General features: G+C 44.2%; 1 protein-coding gene across 1 annotated transcript in view; it reads left to right on the forward strand.

Annotated features, from left to right (window-relative positions):
- Positions 1–18,457, forward strand: part of cfap74 (cilia and flagella associated protein 74) — a 210,440-nt gene that overhangs the window by 155,580 nt on the left and 36,403 nt on the right. The window contains exons 32-37 of the mRNA XM_080215220.1: positions 1,265–1,384; positions 1,871–2,023; positions 3,948–4,077; positions 10,477–10,631; positions 12,928–13,048; positions 13,296–13,423. Coding sequence (XP_080071346.1) covers positions 1,265–1,384; positions 1,871–2,023; positions 3,948–4,077; positions 10,477–10,631; positions 12,928–13,048; positions 13,296–13,423 — 807 coding nt within the window. The remainder of the gene's footprint in view (positions 1–1,264; positions 1,385–1,870; positions 2,024–3,947; positions 4,078–10,476; positions 10,632–12,927; positions 13,049–13,295; positions 13,424–18,457) is intronic.

An 18,457-nucleotide genomic window follows, 5' to 3' on the forward strand; every position in this document is an offset into this window, starting at 1 on the left:
GTTTTCATAGCTCCAGATCAAAGACAACTGATGCAATAATAAGCTATTGGAGCTGTCTATCAAACAATGAATGCATAGCCTGCCACTATTATAATGACAAGTGGCAGAAGCAGTTAAGTAGTAATGTTGTCATGATAGCCCCCAGGCTTATGTCAACAAACAAATAACTATTGAAATGCAAACATCTTTCTTCCAACTCGAGGCACAGTATGGTGTTTTCCTTCAAAATTCAGCAGCAGGGGATTTAAATAGCCTGACTGCTTGATGGTTCACAAATCTAATCCACTTTTTATGCACATTCAAGTGTATAATTAAACATTGCAAGAAATGGACCTCACTCCAACAAAAAAGGGGCCTGCTTGAACTCAGCAGTGAGTTCAAATGATCTTGCTGGGTTTGGAGTTTCCCCCATGTTGAATCATACCCCCCCCCTCCCCCAGCTGTAAATAGAATCGATCAGATTTGGGTGCAGGACTTCAGGATTAGAGTGCCAGTGAAATTTTGGATAAGCTATGGAGTCTCCATGACTTAGTGAAGATTTAAATAACGATTCCAATAAAGGTTCTCACAGAATGTTCACCTTATTGAAATCACAGGAACCTTGCAGGTTTAAAGTAAAAATGAGTTGCTAAGTTTCATTCATACTTTAGGGAGCACCTTAAGATGCAGTTTTGGCCAAGTATTAAGGGAATAGTGTGCTGCATTGTGGAGAAGTAGAATGTAAATTTTTAAGGGATCTTGTCAAGGTTAGCAATTTACTTCTCCACACAAGAGAACATCAGAGGATAAATCCCCAAGCTTGGTGTCCTGGTCTGCATCATTGGTATGAGGATCTTCTTGCTGAGGCAGTAGTATAAAGGCACAGCTGACAATTAACAGGGAAGCTTTAAAATAGAAGTACAATAATTTGTTAAATTATGTAGCATTTACAGCTTATCTGTTCTACACGAACTTCCTCTACACAATATCATTTAATTATATTTGGATATCCTTTCAATCCTTTCTCCCTCAGGTATTTAAAGGATGGTCACCTTAATTACTCCTTATAATCACAAATTCTGATTTCTAATCACTCTAGGTAAAGATGTTTCTCCTGAATTCTTTATTGGATTTACTAGTATCTATCTTATCTTTACATATTTTTATGTTAATTCAGTATATAGCACTGTATACACAACATAATAACATTACAGATTCCTTTAACCCCATAACATTAGTTTTCAATAGTCCTATCCAAGTGAATCCTTAACTAACAATGTTACAGCTGAAATCATCTGCCCTGGACCCTGGTGGACCCTTCGAATTGTTAAATTCTCTTCGATCCCTTCAGCCAGGAGCAATTCACAATCTCATTTTTTCCTTCACACCAGCAAAGAGCAAAATGGTAACTCATCTTTGTTTTCTCGAGATAATTCATTTTAAATTGGGTGAAATGCACAAAACCATAGAACTACAAGCTATTAAGACAGACTTTTGATCTACAAGGGAGTCAGATGTTATGGGGAGGCAGGCAGAACAGTGGAATTAAGATGAGCCATGGTCTTACTGAATGGTGTAGCAGGTTCCAGGATTGAATGGCCTACTCCTGGAGCAGGAGTCTTACATTTTCTGCTCCAATATTCTCGTCAACAGGACATGTTTTCATGTAAAAGTAGAAGTATAATCCCAGTTATTTTCCAGCTGCTCTAGTTCTATCAACAGAGTATGAAAGTTGCATAGAACATTGATTAGTTGTTACTTATTGAAACTGACAAACCAAATGTTTATCTTTCTATTGTAAAGATTAGCACCTCCACTATGTATAGTCATTGAGTGAATTATCCATATTTACTGAAACCCCTGGTTTAAATTACCCATCGTCTGTTCACAGTTCTATGAACCTTTGGAAATCCGTAGTGTCAAAGGAAATCTTTCCCTAATCCTGACTGGGTGTGGTATAGACCCATTAGTGATATGTTCTGTCGAAAACGTATTGGATGTGGGATATGTTCTTGCAAATCAAAGCAGAACAGTGACATTTCAGGTAAGTGATATCATAGTTGTTTCTTTCACTCAGTGGCGTTTTCCTTTCTTCCCTCAAATGTGTTAATTCATTGCTGGTGTAAAGATTTATGATGCTTGGATCTAGACAACGAATGGCAGCTAAGCCTACTTCTCTTGCCCAATGTCTGTCCTTCAAGCAGGGCTGAATGGATAATAACCATGTACTAAAACTCTGGCGGATTCTCCCTCCCTAACACACAACACAGAGAATCATATAACACCCCTAACTCTGCTGCAGCTAAGGTCAGCTTGTAGACCGTAGACTAGGAACCAAATGTGGTTCTTTGGTTATCCTATATGATTCAGCTACACGTTAAATGATCTCAGTGAGTCATTGAGACGTCAAATATACAGTTTGTCATTAAAAGTTACTGCAAAGCATTATTATAGCAAATTCTCCAAATGAAGATCTGATAAAACAATATTTTGTTCGTTTAATTGAGACTGAAATTCTCAAACCAATTCAACACTAATTGTGCCTATTGGCCGGGATTTCGTAGGCACAGATGGCAACGTGGGTGCAAAATCCCACAAGAAACCAAAAACATGAATCTTGCCAGTGAGATCTTGCTACGTGAAGTAATGAGGTTCTGCCCAGGAAAATCAGGAGCCTCATTTGAATACATTTATATCTCATCAGCAGACCTCCCCACTATATCATAACCTCCCCACCCTCCAGATTGTGATTTCCCCTTCACCAACGTGACAACACAGTGGCAAAGTTTACAACAGGTCTGGAACAATGTGAACCAGGCAAAGAGACCACGCCAAGGGCACAGAACTAATTAACATCTCCTTGGTGGAGAGGGACTTGCCCAGGCAGTATCCTGGCACTGCCTCTTGCACTGCCAGGGGCCATGCCAAGGGAGCCATGCCCAGTGTGGGGCAGTGGGGGGAGAGGGAAGGTGGGGAGGCAGAGGGGGTTTTTTTTGGGTAGCTCCATGGGTTCCCCGTTTCTGTGAGGGATTCTGTGTTTTAATTTTTAGTGCTGGTGATCGGGACACCTTTAAACCGAGGTTGTTGGTTAGATGGGCCCTAACAGTGTATGACACTTAAGTGCTTTGCTTACGTGCTCAAACATACAGTAGAAACGCCAACATGTCGCACACTGCTATTTCCACCTGAGCCAGCACTTGGAACAAACACGGAAAATTCCACCCATTACCTTAAACTGGAATATGTTTGCTGTCGCGTACAATGATATTTTTCCCCACAGAGCTCATTTAACCTTGGTCACAGCATTAGCATATCTGTAATGTGTTTTCTCGCTTCTGTTATTTGATAAACTACAGCAAGGATAAGATTAATTTTAACGTGAAATGTTAGAATTGGTTTAAGGAATTTATATTCCAGCCAAATTCATAAATTCTACCCTGTTATATTTGAACATACATTCCTTTCCAATAAGTCAAAATTCTATGACAAAGGCTCCAACTTGTTAGTGAATTTTGTTGTATGGGTACAAATTTAATGGCAAAGGTATTATTGACTTGACATGAATTGACTATGCTGGCCTATCTGATCTGGAATGCCCAAAAATATTGACCAACCTAAAGTGTGGGCATTATCAGAATGTTACAAATGAGCTGGCAGTACAAGGGGCAGAATTTTCCCATTCCCCCCGCCGTGGGAATTGTAGCAGGCGGGGAAGGCATCATGCAAAGGTTCGTTGACCTCGGGTGGGATTTTCGGGCCTTGGGGCGAGCGCAACCAGAAAATCCCACCCAAGGACATTGAAGCTGCCTGTTGAGCCATCAATCGGAATCATCGAATTATTGAAACATCACTGTGATCATCGTGAAATACAACAAAACAAATCTCATGCTGATATGTGTTGGAAAAGCTGCTTGCAGAGCCACCATTCTGAGTTCAGCTTCACTTTATTAATATATTTATTTTGACAGCTGCAAAATGCCACAATCCTTAATGTCATGTTCAATGTGAAGCTAGACAGTCTGTCTTACAGCAAGCACAGAGAGCAACAAGTGCTGCCAGCATTCTTAGCACCCGATAAAATATCTGGTTCTTTAGTGGGTAAGTGCTTTTTTGATTATCTTAATTATTTGAAGTCATTTTCAATCCAACAATTTTACAGCCAGACAATTCGACAGTTCAGTTCAACTAATTTTACTCAGTTTTATATTTTTCTTTACCAATTTTATCTCCTCATAGAAAAGCGCATTGGTGAGTTCAGGTTGTAAGAGAACCTGGTTCTAAGTGATACCTCATTCAAATTTCCAATCTTCATGTGCTCACCTAATGCCTGGATATGCGCACTCTTGGCAGCATTACTGAGTGTGAGTCAGAAGCAGGATCCCCGTGTAACCAGACAGCCTGGCTCCCATTACCAACTCGGAAACTCATTTCAACTAATTCAGCACAGACAGAGCATTATTCCTAGCATCTTTCAGGTCTATATGGCTCAGCTATTTTCTGTATAATGTTCCAGAGCCATTGGCAGGTACCAACATGTTGACCAATGCTATTGAGAGGGAGACAGTGGCGGCACAGTAATATTGTAATTGGACTAGTTTTGCAGACCTAGGCTAATACTCTAGGAACACAAGTTCAAATCCCACCATAGCAGTTGTTGGATTTTTAAATCTAAGACCATAAGACATAAGACATAGAAGCAGAATTAGGGCACTCGACCCATCAAATCTGCACCACCGTTCAATCATAAGAACATAAGAAATAGGAGCAGGAGTAGGCCATCTAGCCCTTTGAACCTGCCCCGCCTTTCAATAAGATCATGGCTGATCTGAAGTGGATCAGTTCCACTTTCCTGCTCTCTCCCCATAACCCTTAATTCCCTTGTCTGTCAAAAACCTATCTACCCGCGACTTAAGTATATTTAACGAGGTAGCCTCCACCACTTCAACGGGCAGAGAATTCCAGAGATTCACCACCCTTTGAGTGAAGAAGTTCCTCCTCAACTCTGATCTAAACTGCCCCCCCTTATCTTGAGGCAGTGCCCTCTAGTCCTGCTATCCTTTCTAAGCGGGAAGAATCTCCCTACCTCTACCCTATCCATCCCCTTCATTATCTTATATGTCTCTATAAGATCCCTCCTCATCCTTCTAAACTCCAGCGAGTACGTACCCAGTCTATTTAGTCTCTCTTCATAGTCCAACCCCCTCATCTCCAGTATCAGCCTAGTGAACCTCCTCTGCACTCCCTCCAAGGCCAAAATATCCTTTGCGCAAGTGCGGCGACCAAAACTGCACACAGTACTCCAGCTGCGGCCTCACCAGTGCCTTGTACAGTTGAAGCAAGACCTCCCTACTTTTATATTCTATCCCCCTCGTTATAAAGGCCAGCATACCGTTCGCCTTCTTGATCACCTGCTGCACCTGCAGACTGGGTTTTTGCGACTCATGCACAAGGACCCCCAGGCCCCTCTGCACCGTAGCATGCTGCAGCTTTTCACCCTTTAAATAGTAGTCCCTCCTACTATTATTTCTGCCAAAGTGGACGACCTCACACTTGCTAACATTGTACTCCATCTGCCAGGTCCTCACCCACTCGCTCAGCCTATCCAGATCCCTCTGCAGACTTTCCACACCCTCCATGCAATTTGCTTTTCCACTCATCTCCGTGTCATCAGCAAATTTCGTCACCCTACACTCAGCCCCCTCCTCCAGATCATCCATATAAATGGTAAATAGCTGAGGCCCCAGCACCGATCCCTACGGCACTCCACTAGTCACCAACCGCCAATCAGAATAGCACCCATTGATACCAACTCTCTGCCTCCTATTAGACAACCAATCCTCTATCCACGTCAACACCTTACCCCCAATTCCATGCCCCCTAACCTTCTGAAGCAACCTTTTGTGAGGCACCTTATCAAACGCCTTTTGAAAATCGAGAAACACCACATCCACCGGTTCCCCTCTGTCTACCGCACTAGTCACATCCTCATAGAAATCCAATAAATTCGTCAAACATGGCTGATGGCTGATTTTTTTCTCATCCCCATTTTCCTGCCTTTTCCCCATAACCCCTGATCCCCTTATTAATCAAGAAACTATCTATCTCTGTCTTAAAGACACTCAGTGACCTGGCCTCCACAGCCTTCTGCGGCAAAGAGTTCCACAGATTCACCACTCTCTGACTAAAGAAATTCCTTCTCATCTGTTTTAAAGGATCATCCCTTTCGCCTGAGATTGTGCCCACTGGTTCTAGTTTTTCCTGCTAATGGAAAATTCCTCTCCACTTCCACTCTATCCAGGCCTCGCAGTTTCAATAAGATCCCCCCTCATCCTTGTAAACACCAACGAGTATAGATCCAGAGTCTCAACTGTTCTTCATATGGCAAACTCTTCATTCCAGGGATCATTCCTGTGAACCTCCTTGGACCCTTTTCAAAGCCAGCACATCCTTCCTTAGATATGGGATCCAAAATTGTTTACAATACTCCAAATGGGGTCTGACCAGAGACTTATACAGCCTCAAAAGTACATCTAATTAATAAATTTGGAATATAAAGTTAGTTTCAATAATAGTGACCATAAAACCATGGTCAATTGTCATAAAAATCTGTCTAGTTCACTGATGTCCTTTTAGAGAAGAAACGTTCTGTCCTTACCTGACTATCGTCATACATGCGACTCTAGGGCCACAGCGATGTTGACTCTTAAATGCCCTCTGGAAATGGCCTAACCAGTCACTCAGTTGTATCTAAGTGTAATGGATAGAGTATGGACCATGCTTAACAAGCCTGAGCTTACAAAACCTAAAGTAAAATGTCTACTAATAGTTATGATTCCACAATTGGTCAACATTTCCTCGGTATGCTAAGCAACCAGTTTAAGATAATCAATCATGCTCATAATATGGCTTATTTATGGAACCTCTTCCCTGCAAACAAATGAAATGTTCAAAACATGCACATGTTTTGAATTACCCAGAGCTCGGGAAGCCTGTTGTTCCCCACTGCTTGCTCTGTGGCAGCAGCTCAACCAGTAAGAAGTCTGACAACATCAGGTTTAAGTCCAACCAATTTATTTGATAGTAAATTCACAAGCTTTCGGGGTTTGCCTCTTCGTCAGGTGAATGGAGAGCTCTGGCCTCAGACAGAGCAACAGCACAGACAGTTTACAGATTACTGATTAGAATGCGAGTCTTTACAACTAACTTGCTATTCAAGCCTTAAAGATGCTGACAATGTGAGTGGAAAGAGCATTAAGCACAGGTTAAAGAGATGTGTATTGTCTCCAGACAGTACAGTAAGTGAGGTTTTGCAAACCCAGGCAAGTCATGGGGGTTACAGATAGTGCGACATGAACCCAAGATCCCGGTTGAGACCATCCTCATGTGTGCGGAACTTGGCCATCAGTCTCTGCTCAGCGACTCTGCGCTGTCGTGTGTCATGAAAGCCGCGTTGGAGAACACTTACCCAAAGGTCAGAGGCCGAACGCCCGTGACCACTGAAGTGTTCGCCAACAGGGAAGGAACAGTCTTGTCTGGTGATTGTTGAGTGATGTTCATTCATCCGTTGTCGTAGCATCCGCAGGGTCTCCCCAGTGTACCATGCTTCGGGACATCCTTTCCTGCACCGCATTAGGTAGACAACATTGGCTGAGCTGCAACAGTATATGCCGTGTATCTGGTGGACAGTCGACAATCACCAGACAAGACTGTTCCCTCCCTGTTGGGGAACACTTCAGTAGTGTCGGGCATTTGGCCTCTGACCTTCGGGTAAGCATTCTCCAAGGCAGCCTTCACGACACACGACAGCGCAGAGTCACTGAGCAGAGACTGATAGCCAAGTTCCGCACACATGAGTACAGTCTCAACCGGGATCTTGGGTTCATGTCACACTATCTGTAACCCCCATGACTTGCCTGAGTTTGCAAAACCTCACTTACTGTACTGTCTGGAGACAATACACATCTCCTTAACCTGTGCTTAATGCTCTTTCCACTCACATTGTCGGCATCTTTAAGGCTTGAATAGCAGGTTAGTTGTAAAGACTCGCATTCTAATCAGTAATCTGTAAACTGTCTGTGCTGTTATATGCTCTGTCTGAGGCCAGAACTCTTCTTTCACCTGACGAAGGGGCAAACCCTGAAAGCTTGTGAGTTTATGATCAAATAAATTGGTTGGACTTAAACCTGGTGTTGTCAGACTTCTTATTGTGTTTACCCCGGTCCAACGCCGGCATCTCCACATCATGGCAGCTCAACCATTCAGCACACGTGTCTCCATTAATACAAATTGAAATAGTTTGAAATTCTTGCTCTGACAAAGGGTCATCCAGACTGGAAAAGTTAGCTCTATTGCTTCTCCACAGATGCTGTCAGAACTAAGATTTTGCAGCATTTTCTGTTTTTGTTTCAGATTCCAACATTCTCAGTATTTTGCTTATATTTTATTGAACTACTTGCATTTGTTCTGATGAGTGTAAGATGAGAATGTCAGCAGTATGTCTCTCTTTTATCAATATTCGTAGTCTGTACCATCAGCTGTTATTAAGATTCTTTCCTTCGTCTGTCACACTGAACAATCACGGTGAATTGCCTGAGAAATGCCTGTTTGCCATCCAAAAGATCCAACTGTTCCCACTTGTGAAAGGATCGAGAACGAGAGGGTACAGATTTAAATTAATATACAAAAGAGGCATAATGTGGAAAACCTTTTTTCATGCAGTGAGTGATTAGGGTCTGGAATACAGTCTGAATGTGGGGTAGAGGCAGGTTTGATTGAGTCAAAAAGAAATCTTTTTGTTTTTTGAAAAGGAAGAATGTGCAGGATTGCAGGGGAAAGACACAAGATGCATTGTTCATTCAGAGAGCCAGTGCAGACATGATGGGCCAAAAGGCCTCTTCCTATGTTGTAACAGTTTCATGATTCTGGGTGGTGTAGGCTGAAGTTAGCTTGTGAAGAATTAAAGGTATTGCTCATTAGTACAGCACTGAACCCAGAAGCTTTCCTCCTCATAGTGATCTGGTCAGCTCTTGCTGGCAAAACTGTAATATTGAATAATCTCTGAAAACTATTCAGGATTTCCAGTGGGAGTATTGAGTGGAAGAGAAGGGGAGAAAGGAAGTAGAACGTAGAATGTAGAAAAACTACAGCACAAACAGGCCCTTCGGCCCACATGTTGCTCTGATGATATCCATACCTACTAGGCTTACCTATAACCCTCAATTCTATTAAGTTCCATGTACTCATCCAGAAGGCTCTTGAAAGACCCTATCGAATTTGCCTCCACCACCACCGACAGCAGCCGATTCCACTCACCCACCACCATCTGAGTGAAAAACTTACCCCTGATATCTCCTCCATACCTACTCCCCAGCACCTTAAACCTGTGTCCTCTCGTAGCAACCATTCCGGCCCTTGGAAAACGCCTCTGAGAATCCACCCGATCTATACCTCTCAACATCTTATACACTTCTATCAGATCACCTCTCATCCTTCATCTTGGCATGCCACCCAATCCAGGCAACATCCTTGTAAATCTCCTCTGCACCCTTTCAATGGCTTCCACATCCTTCCTGTAGTGAGGTGACCAGAACTGAGCACAGTATTCCAAGAGAGGTCTGACTCGGGTCTTATAAAGCTGCAACATTATCTCCCAACTCCTAAACTCAGTCCCTCGATTGATGAAGGCCAGTATACCATTTGCCTTCTTAACCACATCCTCTACCTGCGAGGCTGATTTAAGAGTCCTATGGACCTGGACCCCAATGTTCTTCTGATCCTCTACACTGCTAAGAGTCTTACCCTTGATATTATACTCCTTCATCCCATTTGACCTGCCAAAATGGACAACTACACATTTATCCGGGTTGAAGTCCATCCGCCACTTCTCTGCCCAGCTTTGCATCCTATCTATGTCACGCTGCAACTTCTGACATCCTTCCAAACTATCTACAACACCACCAACCTTTGTGTCGTCAGCAAACTTACCAATCCATCCCTCCACTTCCTCATCCAAGTCATTTATGAAAATTACAAACAGCAAGGGTCCCAGAACAGATCCCTGGGGCACTCCCACTGGTGATCGACTTCCATGCAGAAAAAGACCCATTTACAACCACTCTCTGCCTTCTGCGGCAAGCCAGTTCTGGATTCACAAGGCAACAGCCCCTTGGATCCCATGCCCTCTCACTTTCTCAAGAGGTCTTGCATGGGGGACCTTATCGAACGCCTTGCTGAAGTCCATATAAATCACATCTACCGCTCTTCCTTCATCAATGTATTTAGTCACATTTTCAAAGAACTCAACCAGGCTCGTAAGGCTGGAGAAGATTCTGAGGGACAGGATTTATGAACATTTAGAGAAGTTTAGTAAGCTCAATAGTAGTCAGCATGGCTTTGTCAAAGGCAGATCGTGCCTTATGAGCCTGGTTGAGTTCTTTGAAGTAACGCAAATTTAAATAAAATGCAATAACTAATTACATTATTTTTATGTCCTGCCAGGTACTCAAAATTACGGTGACCACAGTGCCTTCAGTGTCTCTCCTATTAATGGTTCCATAGGACCAATGCAGAGTCAAGAATTTGAAGTGACTTTCAGTCCTGACCATGAAAGTCTATATTACTCAGATGGAATGCAAGTGGAACTGTTTGACAAGGTCACTGGAAAGAACCTATCCAACCCTGTATCAAGCTAAATGTGCTGTTTACAATCATCATTATATTCTTGCACTCATTTACAGTTTTGTTTCTATAGCACTGAAATGGGTCTGGGGTGTTGGTTATTGTACATTAACCTGTACTGCAAAGTGATGTGGAGAAAACCAGGTTCAGTTCTGATGTCCCACACACAAGTAAATTGAATGCACTTAGCAACCAGCATCCTGGATATAAAGCTTATGTATCATTATTTTGTGGCATATCCCATCTTGTCAAATAACACAACTTCTTGAACAGAAGAACAAGCATGACAATAAGAAGTTTTTATTGTCCTGCTTTTCATACAAATGTACATTAAGAGCAGGAGTAGGCCATTCAGCCCCTTGAGCCTGCTCCGCCATTCAATATGATCATGGTTGATCTGATTGTGGCTCCACTTCACAATCCTCCTACCCCTAATAATCTAAGATTCTTGACTAGCAAAGGAGTCAATCTACCTCTGTCTTAAACGTATTAATTGACCCTGCCTCCATCACTGGAGGAAAAGAATTCCAGTGGTTCACGATCCTCACAAAAAACGGGCCGTGCCTTTCCCAATCAGAGTCAAGCTGCCTGGTTTAAATTTCACACAATGCTTGACAGTTAACTGAGTGGCCATTAACTAGTACATTCTCCATAGCAACACCTACCACTCAGAGTCCAGTTGCCAACCAATCAGCACTTTCTTCTGGTAGAGTATAGGTTGCTGATTTGCCTGACACTGGTATTCTTGTGATTGACCCCATGAGTACAAGAGGAAAAGTGCTGACAAAATGTAATTTTTCAGCAATGCGCAAGTTTGTTCTGTGGAACATTCCCCTTGTCTGAGAGAGGGACCAAGACACACATTTCATGGAAACACATAGCTGAAGAATTTGTGTCACCATCAGTTACTTATGAAGTTATGAAAATCTAGCAAGTCACATCAGTTGCTCAAGTGTTATAGTCAGGGTCAACTGAAGGTGGAACTGAGTCAAGTGGATTGAAATTAGGAGGAGATGGTGGTGTAGTAGTAATGTTGTTGGAGCAGCAACCCAGAGGCCCAGGTTAATGCTCTGGAGACACGAGTCCAGATTCCACCATGCAGCTGGTGGAATTTATATTTAATCAAAAAAAATCTGAAAAATAAAAAATCAAGTCTCAGTAATAGTGGCCATGAAAATATCATTGATTATTGTAAATGCCCATCTGGTTCCTTTTGGGAAGGAAATCTGCCGTCCTTACCTGTCTGGCCTACATGTGACCACAGCAATGTGATTGACTCTTAATTTCCCTCTGAAGCAGCTGTTCAGTTCAAGGTAATTATGAATTTTTCATAGAATCCCCACAGTGCAGACGGAGGCCACTCCACCCATCGAGTCTGCACTGACCACCATCCCACCCAGGCCCTATCCTCATAACATTACCTATTTATCCTACTAACCCCCTGACACTAAGGGGCAATTTAGTTTGGCCAATCAACCTAGCCTGCCCATCTTTGGAGTGTGGGAGGAAAATGGAGCACCCAGAGGAAACCCACACAGACACGGGGAGAATGTACAAACTCTGCACAGATAGTGACCCAAACCGGGAATCAAACCCGCGTCCCTGGCGTTGTGAGGCTGCAGTGCTAACCATCATGCTACTGGGCATCAATGATGGAAGTGCCCAAATTCCATGATATAATTTTAAAAATTGTCAAAGAAAGTAATGGTAGACAAGCCAGCAAATATCAAATAGAAATAATCACCGAAGTAATCACAAAAATAAAACTGAAGGAGGTGGAGGCGGAGATTTTCACTGTTAATGTAGAAATGATATTCACACTATATTTTGTGAAAGCAAGCTTAAAAATATAAATTTAAAACAATGTTTGAATTTGTAACACAATCAAAGACAGAATATGGAAATAAAGGATCATTTTAGTGGCTCGAGATTTAATATCCTGGCGACGTTAACAAAAGTTTACTCACATATCAAGGCATTGTGAACACACTCTTGAAAGTAAAGAGAGTTGGGAATTTACCTATAAAACTCTCAGAAAAGACTCAAGAGCATGTCATCACGTCATTGGGCATGTTGTGACAAATGTGGCAAGACTTGTTGTGAATCTGAAATGACATTGTGAAGGCCAAATCCTGGAGTAATGGTGATGGCCTCGACAGTGGCCTGTGCCTGACCGTTTATTTCATCAGCCAGTTCACAAATTGCTCAGAGCCACAGTTGCAATTACAAATTGGCTGATTACTTGACAATTATCTGTCTATGCCTTTGCAGGTTGCACATACAATCCAGTTGAAGGGAGCCGCAAGAGAACATTTGATGTTTGTTGAAGGAGGAGACCCAATAAGTGTTCCAGTTGAATCTTTAACCATCCTACCAACTTATGACACTGGAGGTATAGACATATTGAATGTGCTGTAAAGCCAGAAACACTCAACAGAGGGGGAGGGGTCTTTGGTTGTTTGCCCTTTCGATAAGTTTCCATTGTTAGATGATAGACCTTTCCCACGGCAAGTGTCAGACACAATTGCCCTCTGTTAGCAATCTAGTGCAGTTTTTACTGATGGTTAAATTGGGAAGGGAACAGGAAAGGTATGCTGATAGAGCTTGCAAGAGTAGCTTTCTCCAATTGTTGTCCACAGATGTTCATCGGACACTGAAATCGGTTCTCCTTACTCTGAAGAGCACCAAGTCTGACAATAAGCTGACAACAGCCTTAGAGGAATTCCATGTGGGATGTATCCGATCAACACAAGCTAGTGCTAGAAAGGTAACCACGGATTTACATCCCTCAGAATTGTAGATGTGTAACAAAATTTATTTTAAATCGTTCAATAGAGGTACATGTGCTAGAAAATGAAACCTCCTTGTCTGCTTTCCACTAAATAGGATGTCAGCAAAGGGATAAATCATTCTGCATTCTCAGTTTACAAGAATGTTATGATGTGGGTATGCCGGCGTTGGACTGGCGTAAACACAGTAAAAAGTCTGACAACACCAGGTTTTAGTCCAACCTATTTATTTGATAATATACTCGCAAGCTTTCGAAGGGTTACCCTCTTCGTCAGGTGAATGGAGAGTTCTGGCCTCAGACAGAGCATATAAAGCACAGACAGTTTAGAGATTACTGATTAAAATGCGAATCCTTACACCTAACCTGCTGTTCAAGACCTGAAGTGGCTGATAATGTGAGTGGTAGGAGCACTGATCACAGTTTAAAGAGATGTGTATTGTCTCCAGACAGTACAGTAAGTGAGGTTTTGCAAACCCAGGCAAGTCACGGGGGTTACAGATAGTGCGACATGAACCCAAGATCCCTGTTGAGACCGTCCTCATGTGTGCGGAACTTGGCTATCAGTCTCTGCTCAGCGACTCTGCGCTGTCGTGTGTTGTGAAGGCCGCCTTGGAGAATGCTTACCCGAAGGTCAGAGGCTGAATGCCCGTGACCACTGAAGTGTTCGCCAACAGGAAGGGAACAGTCTTGCCTGGTGACTGTCGAGCGATGTTCATTCATCTGTTGTCGTAGCGTCTGCATGGTCTCCCCAATGTACCATGCTTCGGGACATCCTTTCTTGCAACGTATCAGGTAGACAATGTTGGCCGAGTTGCAAGAGTATTTACCATGTACCTGGTGGATGGTATTCTCACGTGTGATGATGGTATCCATGTCGATGATCCGGCATGTCTTGCAGAGGTTGCTGTGACAGGGTTGTGTGGTATTGTGGTCACTGTTCTCCTGAAGGCTGGGTAGTTTGCTGCGAACAATGGTCTGTTTGAGGTTGTGTGGTTGTCTGAAAGCAAGAAGTGGGGGTGTGGGGATGGCCCTGGCGAGATGTTCGTCTTCATCAATGATATGTTGAAGACTCCGGAGAAGATGTCGTAGCTTCTCCGCTCCGGGGAAGTACTGGACGACGAAGGGAACTCTGTCCACTGTGTCCCGTGTTTGTCTTCTGAGGAGATCGGTGCGGTTTTTCGCTGTGGCGCATCGAAACTGCCGATCTATGAGTCGAGCACCATATCCTGTTCTTACGAGGGCATCTTTCAGGGTCTGGAGGTGTCTGTCACGATCCTCCTCATCTGAGCAAATCCTGTGTATACGGAGGGCTTGTCCATAGGGAATGGCTTCTTTAACATGTTTGGGGTGGAAACTGGAGAAGTGGAGCATTGTGAGATTGTCTGTGGGCTTGCGGTACAGTGAGGTGCTGAGGTGACCGTCCTTAATGGAGATGCGTGTGTCCAAGAATGCAACTGATTCTGGGGAATAGTCCATGGTGAGTCTGATGGTGGGGTGGAATTTGTTGATATCATCATATAGTTGTTTCAGTGATTGTTCACCATGAGGCCAGAGGAAGAAAATGTCATCGATGTATCTAGTGTACAGCATCGGTTGAAGATTCTGTGCAGTGAAGAAGTCTTGTTCGAACCTGTGCATGAAGATGTTGGCATATTGAGGCGCAAATTTGGTCCCCATGGCTGTTCCATGTGTCTGGATGAAAAACTGGTCGTTGAAGGTGAAGACATTGTGGTCCAGGATAAAGCGGATGAGTTGTAAAATTGCATCTGGAAACTGGCAGTTGTCAGCATTGAGTACTGATGCAGTCGCAGCAATTCCATCGTCGTGGGGGATGTTGGTGTAGAGCGCTGAGACATCCATTGTGACGAGGAGTGTCCCTGGTTCAACTGCTCCATGTGTGCTGAGTTTCAGTAGGAAGTCCGTAGTGTCGCGACAAAAGCTGGGGGTTCTTTGTACAATGGGTTTCAGGATGCCCTCGACGTAGCCGGAGAGGTTCTCACACAGAGTCCCATTGCCCGATACGATGGGACGGCCAGGTGTGTTTGCCTTGTGAATCTTTGGGAGGCAGTAGAGATCTCCAATGCGGGGAGTACGTGGAATGAGAGCACGGAGGGTGCTCTGAAGGTCCGGATCAAAGGTCTTGATCAGATTGTTGAGTTGACGAGCGTGTTCTTTGGTCGGATCTGTGGGTAATTGTCTGTAGTGTTCCTCATTGTTTAGTTGTCGGTACACTTCTCGTCACGCTCGTCAACTCAACAATCTGATCAAGCGTGACGAGAAGTGTACCGACAACTAAACAATGAGGAACACTACAGACAATTACCCACAGATCCGACCAAAGAACACGCTCGTCAACTCAACAATCTGATCAAGACCTTTGATCCGGACCTTCAGAGCACCCTCCGTGCTCTCATTCCACGTACTCCCCGCATTGGAGATCTCTACTGCCTCCCAAAGATTCACAAGGCAAACACACCTGGCCGTCCCATCGTATCGGGCAATGGGACTCTGTGTGAGAACCTCTCCGGCTACGTCGAGGGCATCCTGAAACCCATTGTACAAAGAACCCCCAGCTTTTGTCGCGACACTACGGACTTCCTACTGAAACTCAGCACACATGGAGCAGTTGAACCAGGGACACTCCTCGTCACAATGGATGTCTCAGCGCTCTACACCAACATCCCCCACGACGATGGCATTGCTGCGACTGCATCAGTACTCAATGCTGACAACTGCCAGTTTCCAGATGCAATTTTACAACTCATCCGCTTTATCCTGGACCACAATGTCTTCACCTTCAACGACCAGTTTTTCATCCAGACACATGGAACAGCCATGGGGACCAAATTTGCGCCTCAATATGCCAACATCTTCATGCACAGGTTCGAACAAGACTTCTTCACTGCACAGAATCTTCAACCGATGCTGTACACTAGATACATCGATGACATTTTCTTCCTCTGGCCTCATGGTGAACAATCACTGAAACAACTATATGATGATATCAACAAATTCCACCCCACCATCAGACTCACCATGGACTATTCCCCAGAATCAGTTGCATTCTTGGACACACGCATCTCCATTAAGGACGGTCACCTCAGCACCTCACTGTACCGCAAGCCCACAGACAATCTCACAATGCTCCACTTCTCCAGTTTCCACCCTAAACATGTTAAAGAAGCCATTCCCTATGGACAAGCCCTCCGTATACACAGGATTTGCTCAGATGAGGAGGATCGTGACAGACACCTCCAGACCCTGAAAGATGCCCTCGTAAGAACAGGATATGGTGCTCGACTCATAGATCGGCAGTTTCGATGCGCCACAGCGAAAAACCGCACCGATCTCCTCAGAAGACAAACACGGGACACAGTGGACAGAGTTCCCTTCGTCGTCCAGTACTTCCCCGGAGCGGAGAAGCTACGACATCTTCTCCGGAGTCTTCAACATATCATTGATGAAGACGAACATCTCGCCAGGGCCATCCCCACACCCCCACTTCTTGCTTTCAGACAACCACACAACCTCAAACAGACCATTGTTCGCAGCAAACTACCCAGCCTTCAGGAGAACAGTGACCACAATACCACACAACCCTGTCACAGCAACCTCTGCAAGACATGCCGGATCATCGACATGGATACCATCATCACACGTGAGAATACCATCCACCAGGTACATGGTAAATACTCTTGCAACTCGGCCAACATTGTCTACCTGATACGTTGCAAGAAAGGATGTCCCGAAGCATGGTACATTGGGGAGACCATGCAGACGCTACGACAACGGATGAATGAACATCGCTCGACAGTCACCAGGCAAGACTGTTCCCTTCCTGTTGGCGAACACTTCAGTGGTCACGGGCATTCAGCCTCTGACCTTCGGGTAAGCATTCTCCAAGGCGGCCTTCACAACACACGACAGCGCAGAGTCGCTGAGCAGAGACTGATAGCCAAGTTCCGCACACATGAGGACGGTCTCAACAGGGATCTTGGGTTCATGTCGCACTATCTGTAACCCCCGTGACTTGCCTGGGTTTGCAAAACCTCACTTACTGTACTGTCTGGAGACAATACACATCTCTTTAAACTGTGATCAGTGCTCCTACCACTCACATTATCAGCCACTTCAGGTCTTGAACAGCAGGTTAGGTGTAAGGATTCGCATTTTAATCAGTAATCTCTAAACTGTCTGTGCTTTATATGCTCTGTCTGAGGCCAGAACTCTCCATTCACCTGACGAAGAGGGTAACCCCTCGAAAGCTTGCGAGTATATTATCAAATAAATAGGTTGGACTAAAACCTGGTGTTGTCAGACTTTTTACTACAAGAATGTTGCCAGGGCTAGAAAAGTGTAGTTGTGAGGAGAGTCTGGGGCTGGGTTATTTTCCTTGAAACATAGTGGGGGTGACTTGATAGAGGTATACAAAATTATGAGGGGAAGAGTTAGAATAAAATAAGACAGAATAAAATAGTTTCCCTTGATGCAGAGTTCTAGAAACAGGGGATGTAATTTCAAGATAAGTGGTAGAAGGTGTAGAGGGGACATGGGGAAGAGTGTGGTGGATGGTGGGTGTCTGGAATTCACTGTCCAAGTTGCTGGTGGAGGCAGATTACCCTAAACTCTTCTTAAAAAGCATCTTAAGTTCTGTAAGCTGCAGGGCTGTGTGGCCATGTGCAGGAAGATGTGATTAGAATGGGTACCTGGGTGTCATCATAGAATCCCTACACTGCAGAAGGAGGCCATTTGGCCCATCAAATCTGCACAAACCACAATCCCACCCAGGTCCTATCCCCATAACCCTACTTACTTACCTTCCGAACCCTTGACACTGAGGTGCAATTTATCATAGCCGATCAACTTAATCGCACATCTTTGGAGTGTGGGAGGAAACCGGAACACTCAGAGGAAACCCACACAGACACGGGGAGAATGTGCAAGCTCCACATAGACAGTGACCCAGGCTGGGAAATGAACCCTGGTCTCTGGCACTGCGAGGCAACAGTG

The sequence above is a fragment of the Carcharhinus amblyrhynchos genome, chromosome 30, assembly GCF_965287045.1.
Source record: "Carcharhinus amblyrhynchos chromosome 30, sCarAmb.v2.hapA, whole genome shotgun sequence".
Lineage (NCBI taxonomy): Eukaryota > Metazoa > Chordata > Chondrichthyes > Carcharhiniformes > Carcharhinidae > Carcharhinus > Carcharhinus amblyrhynchos.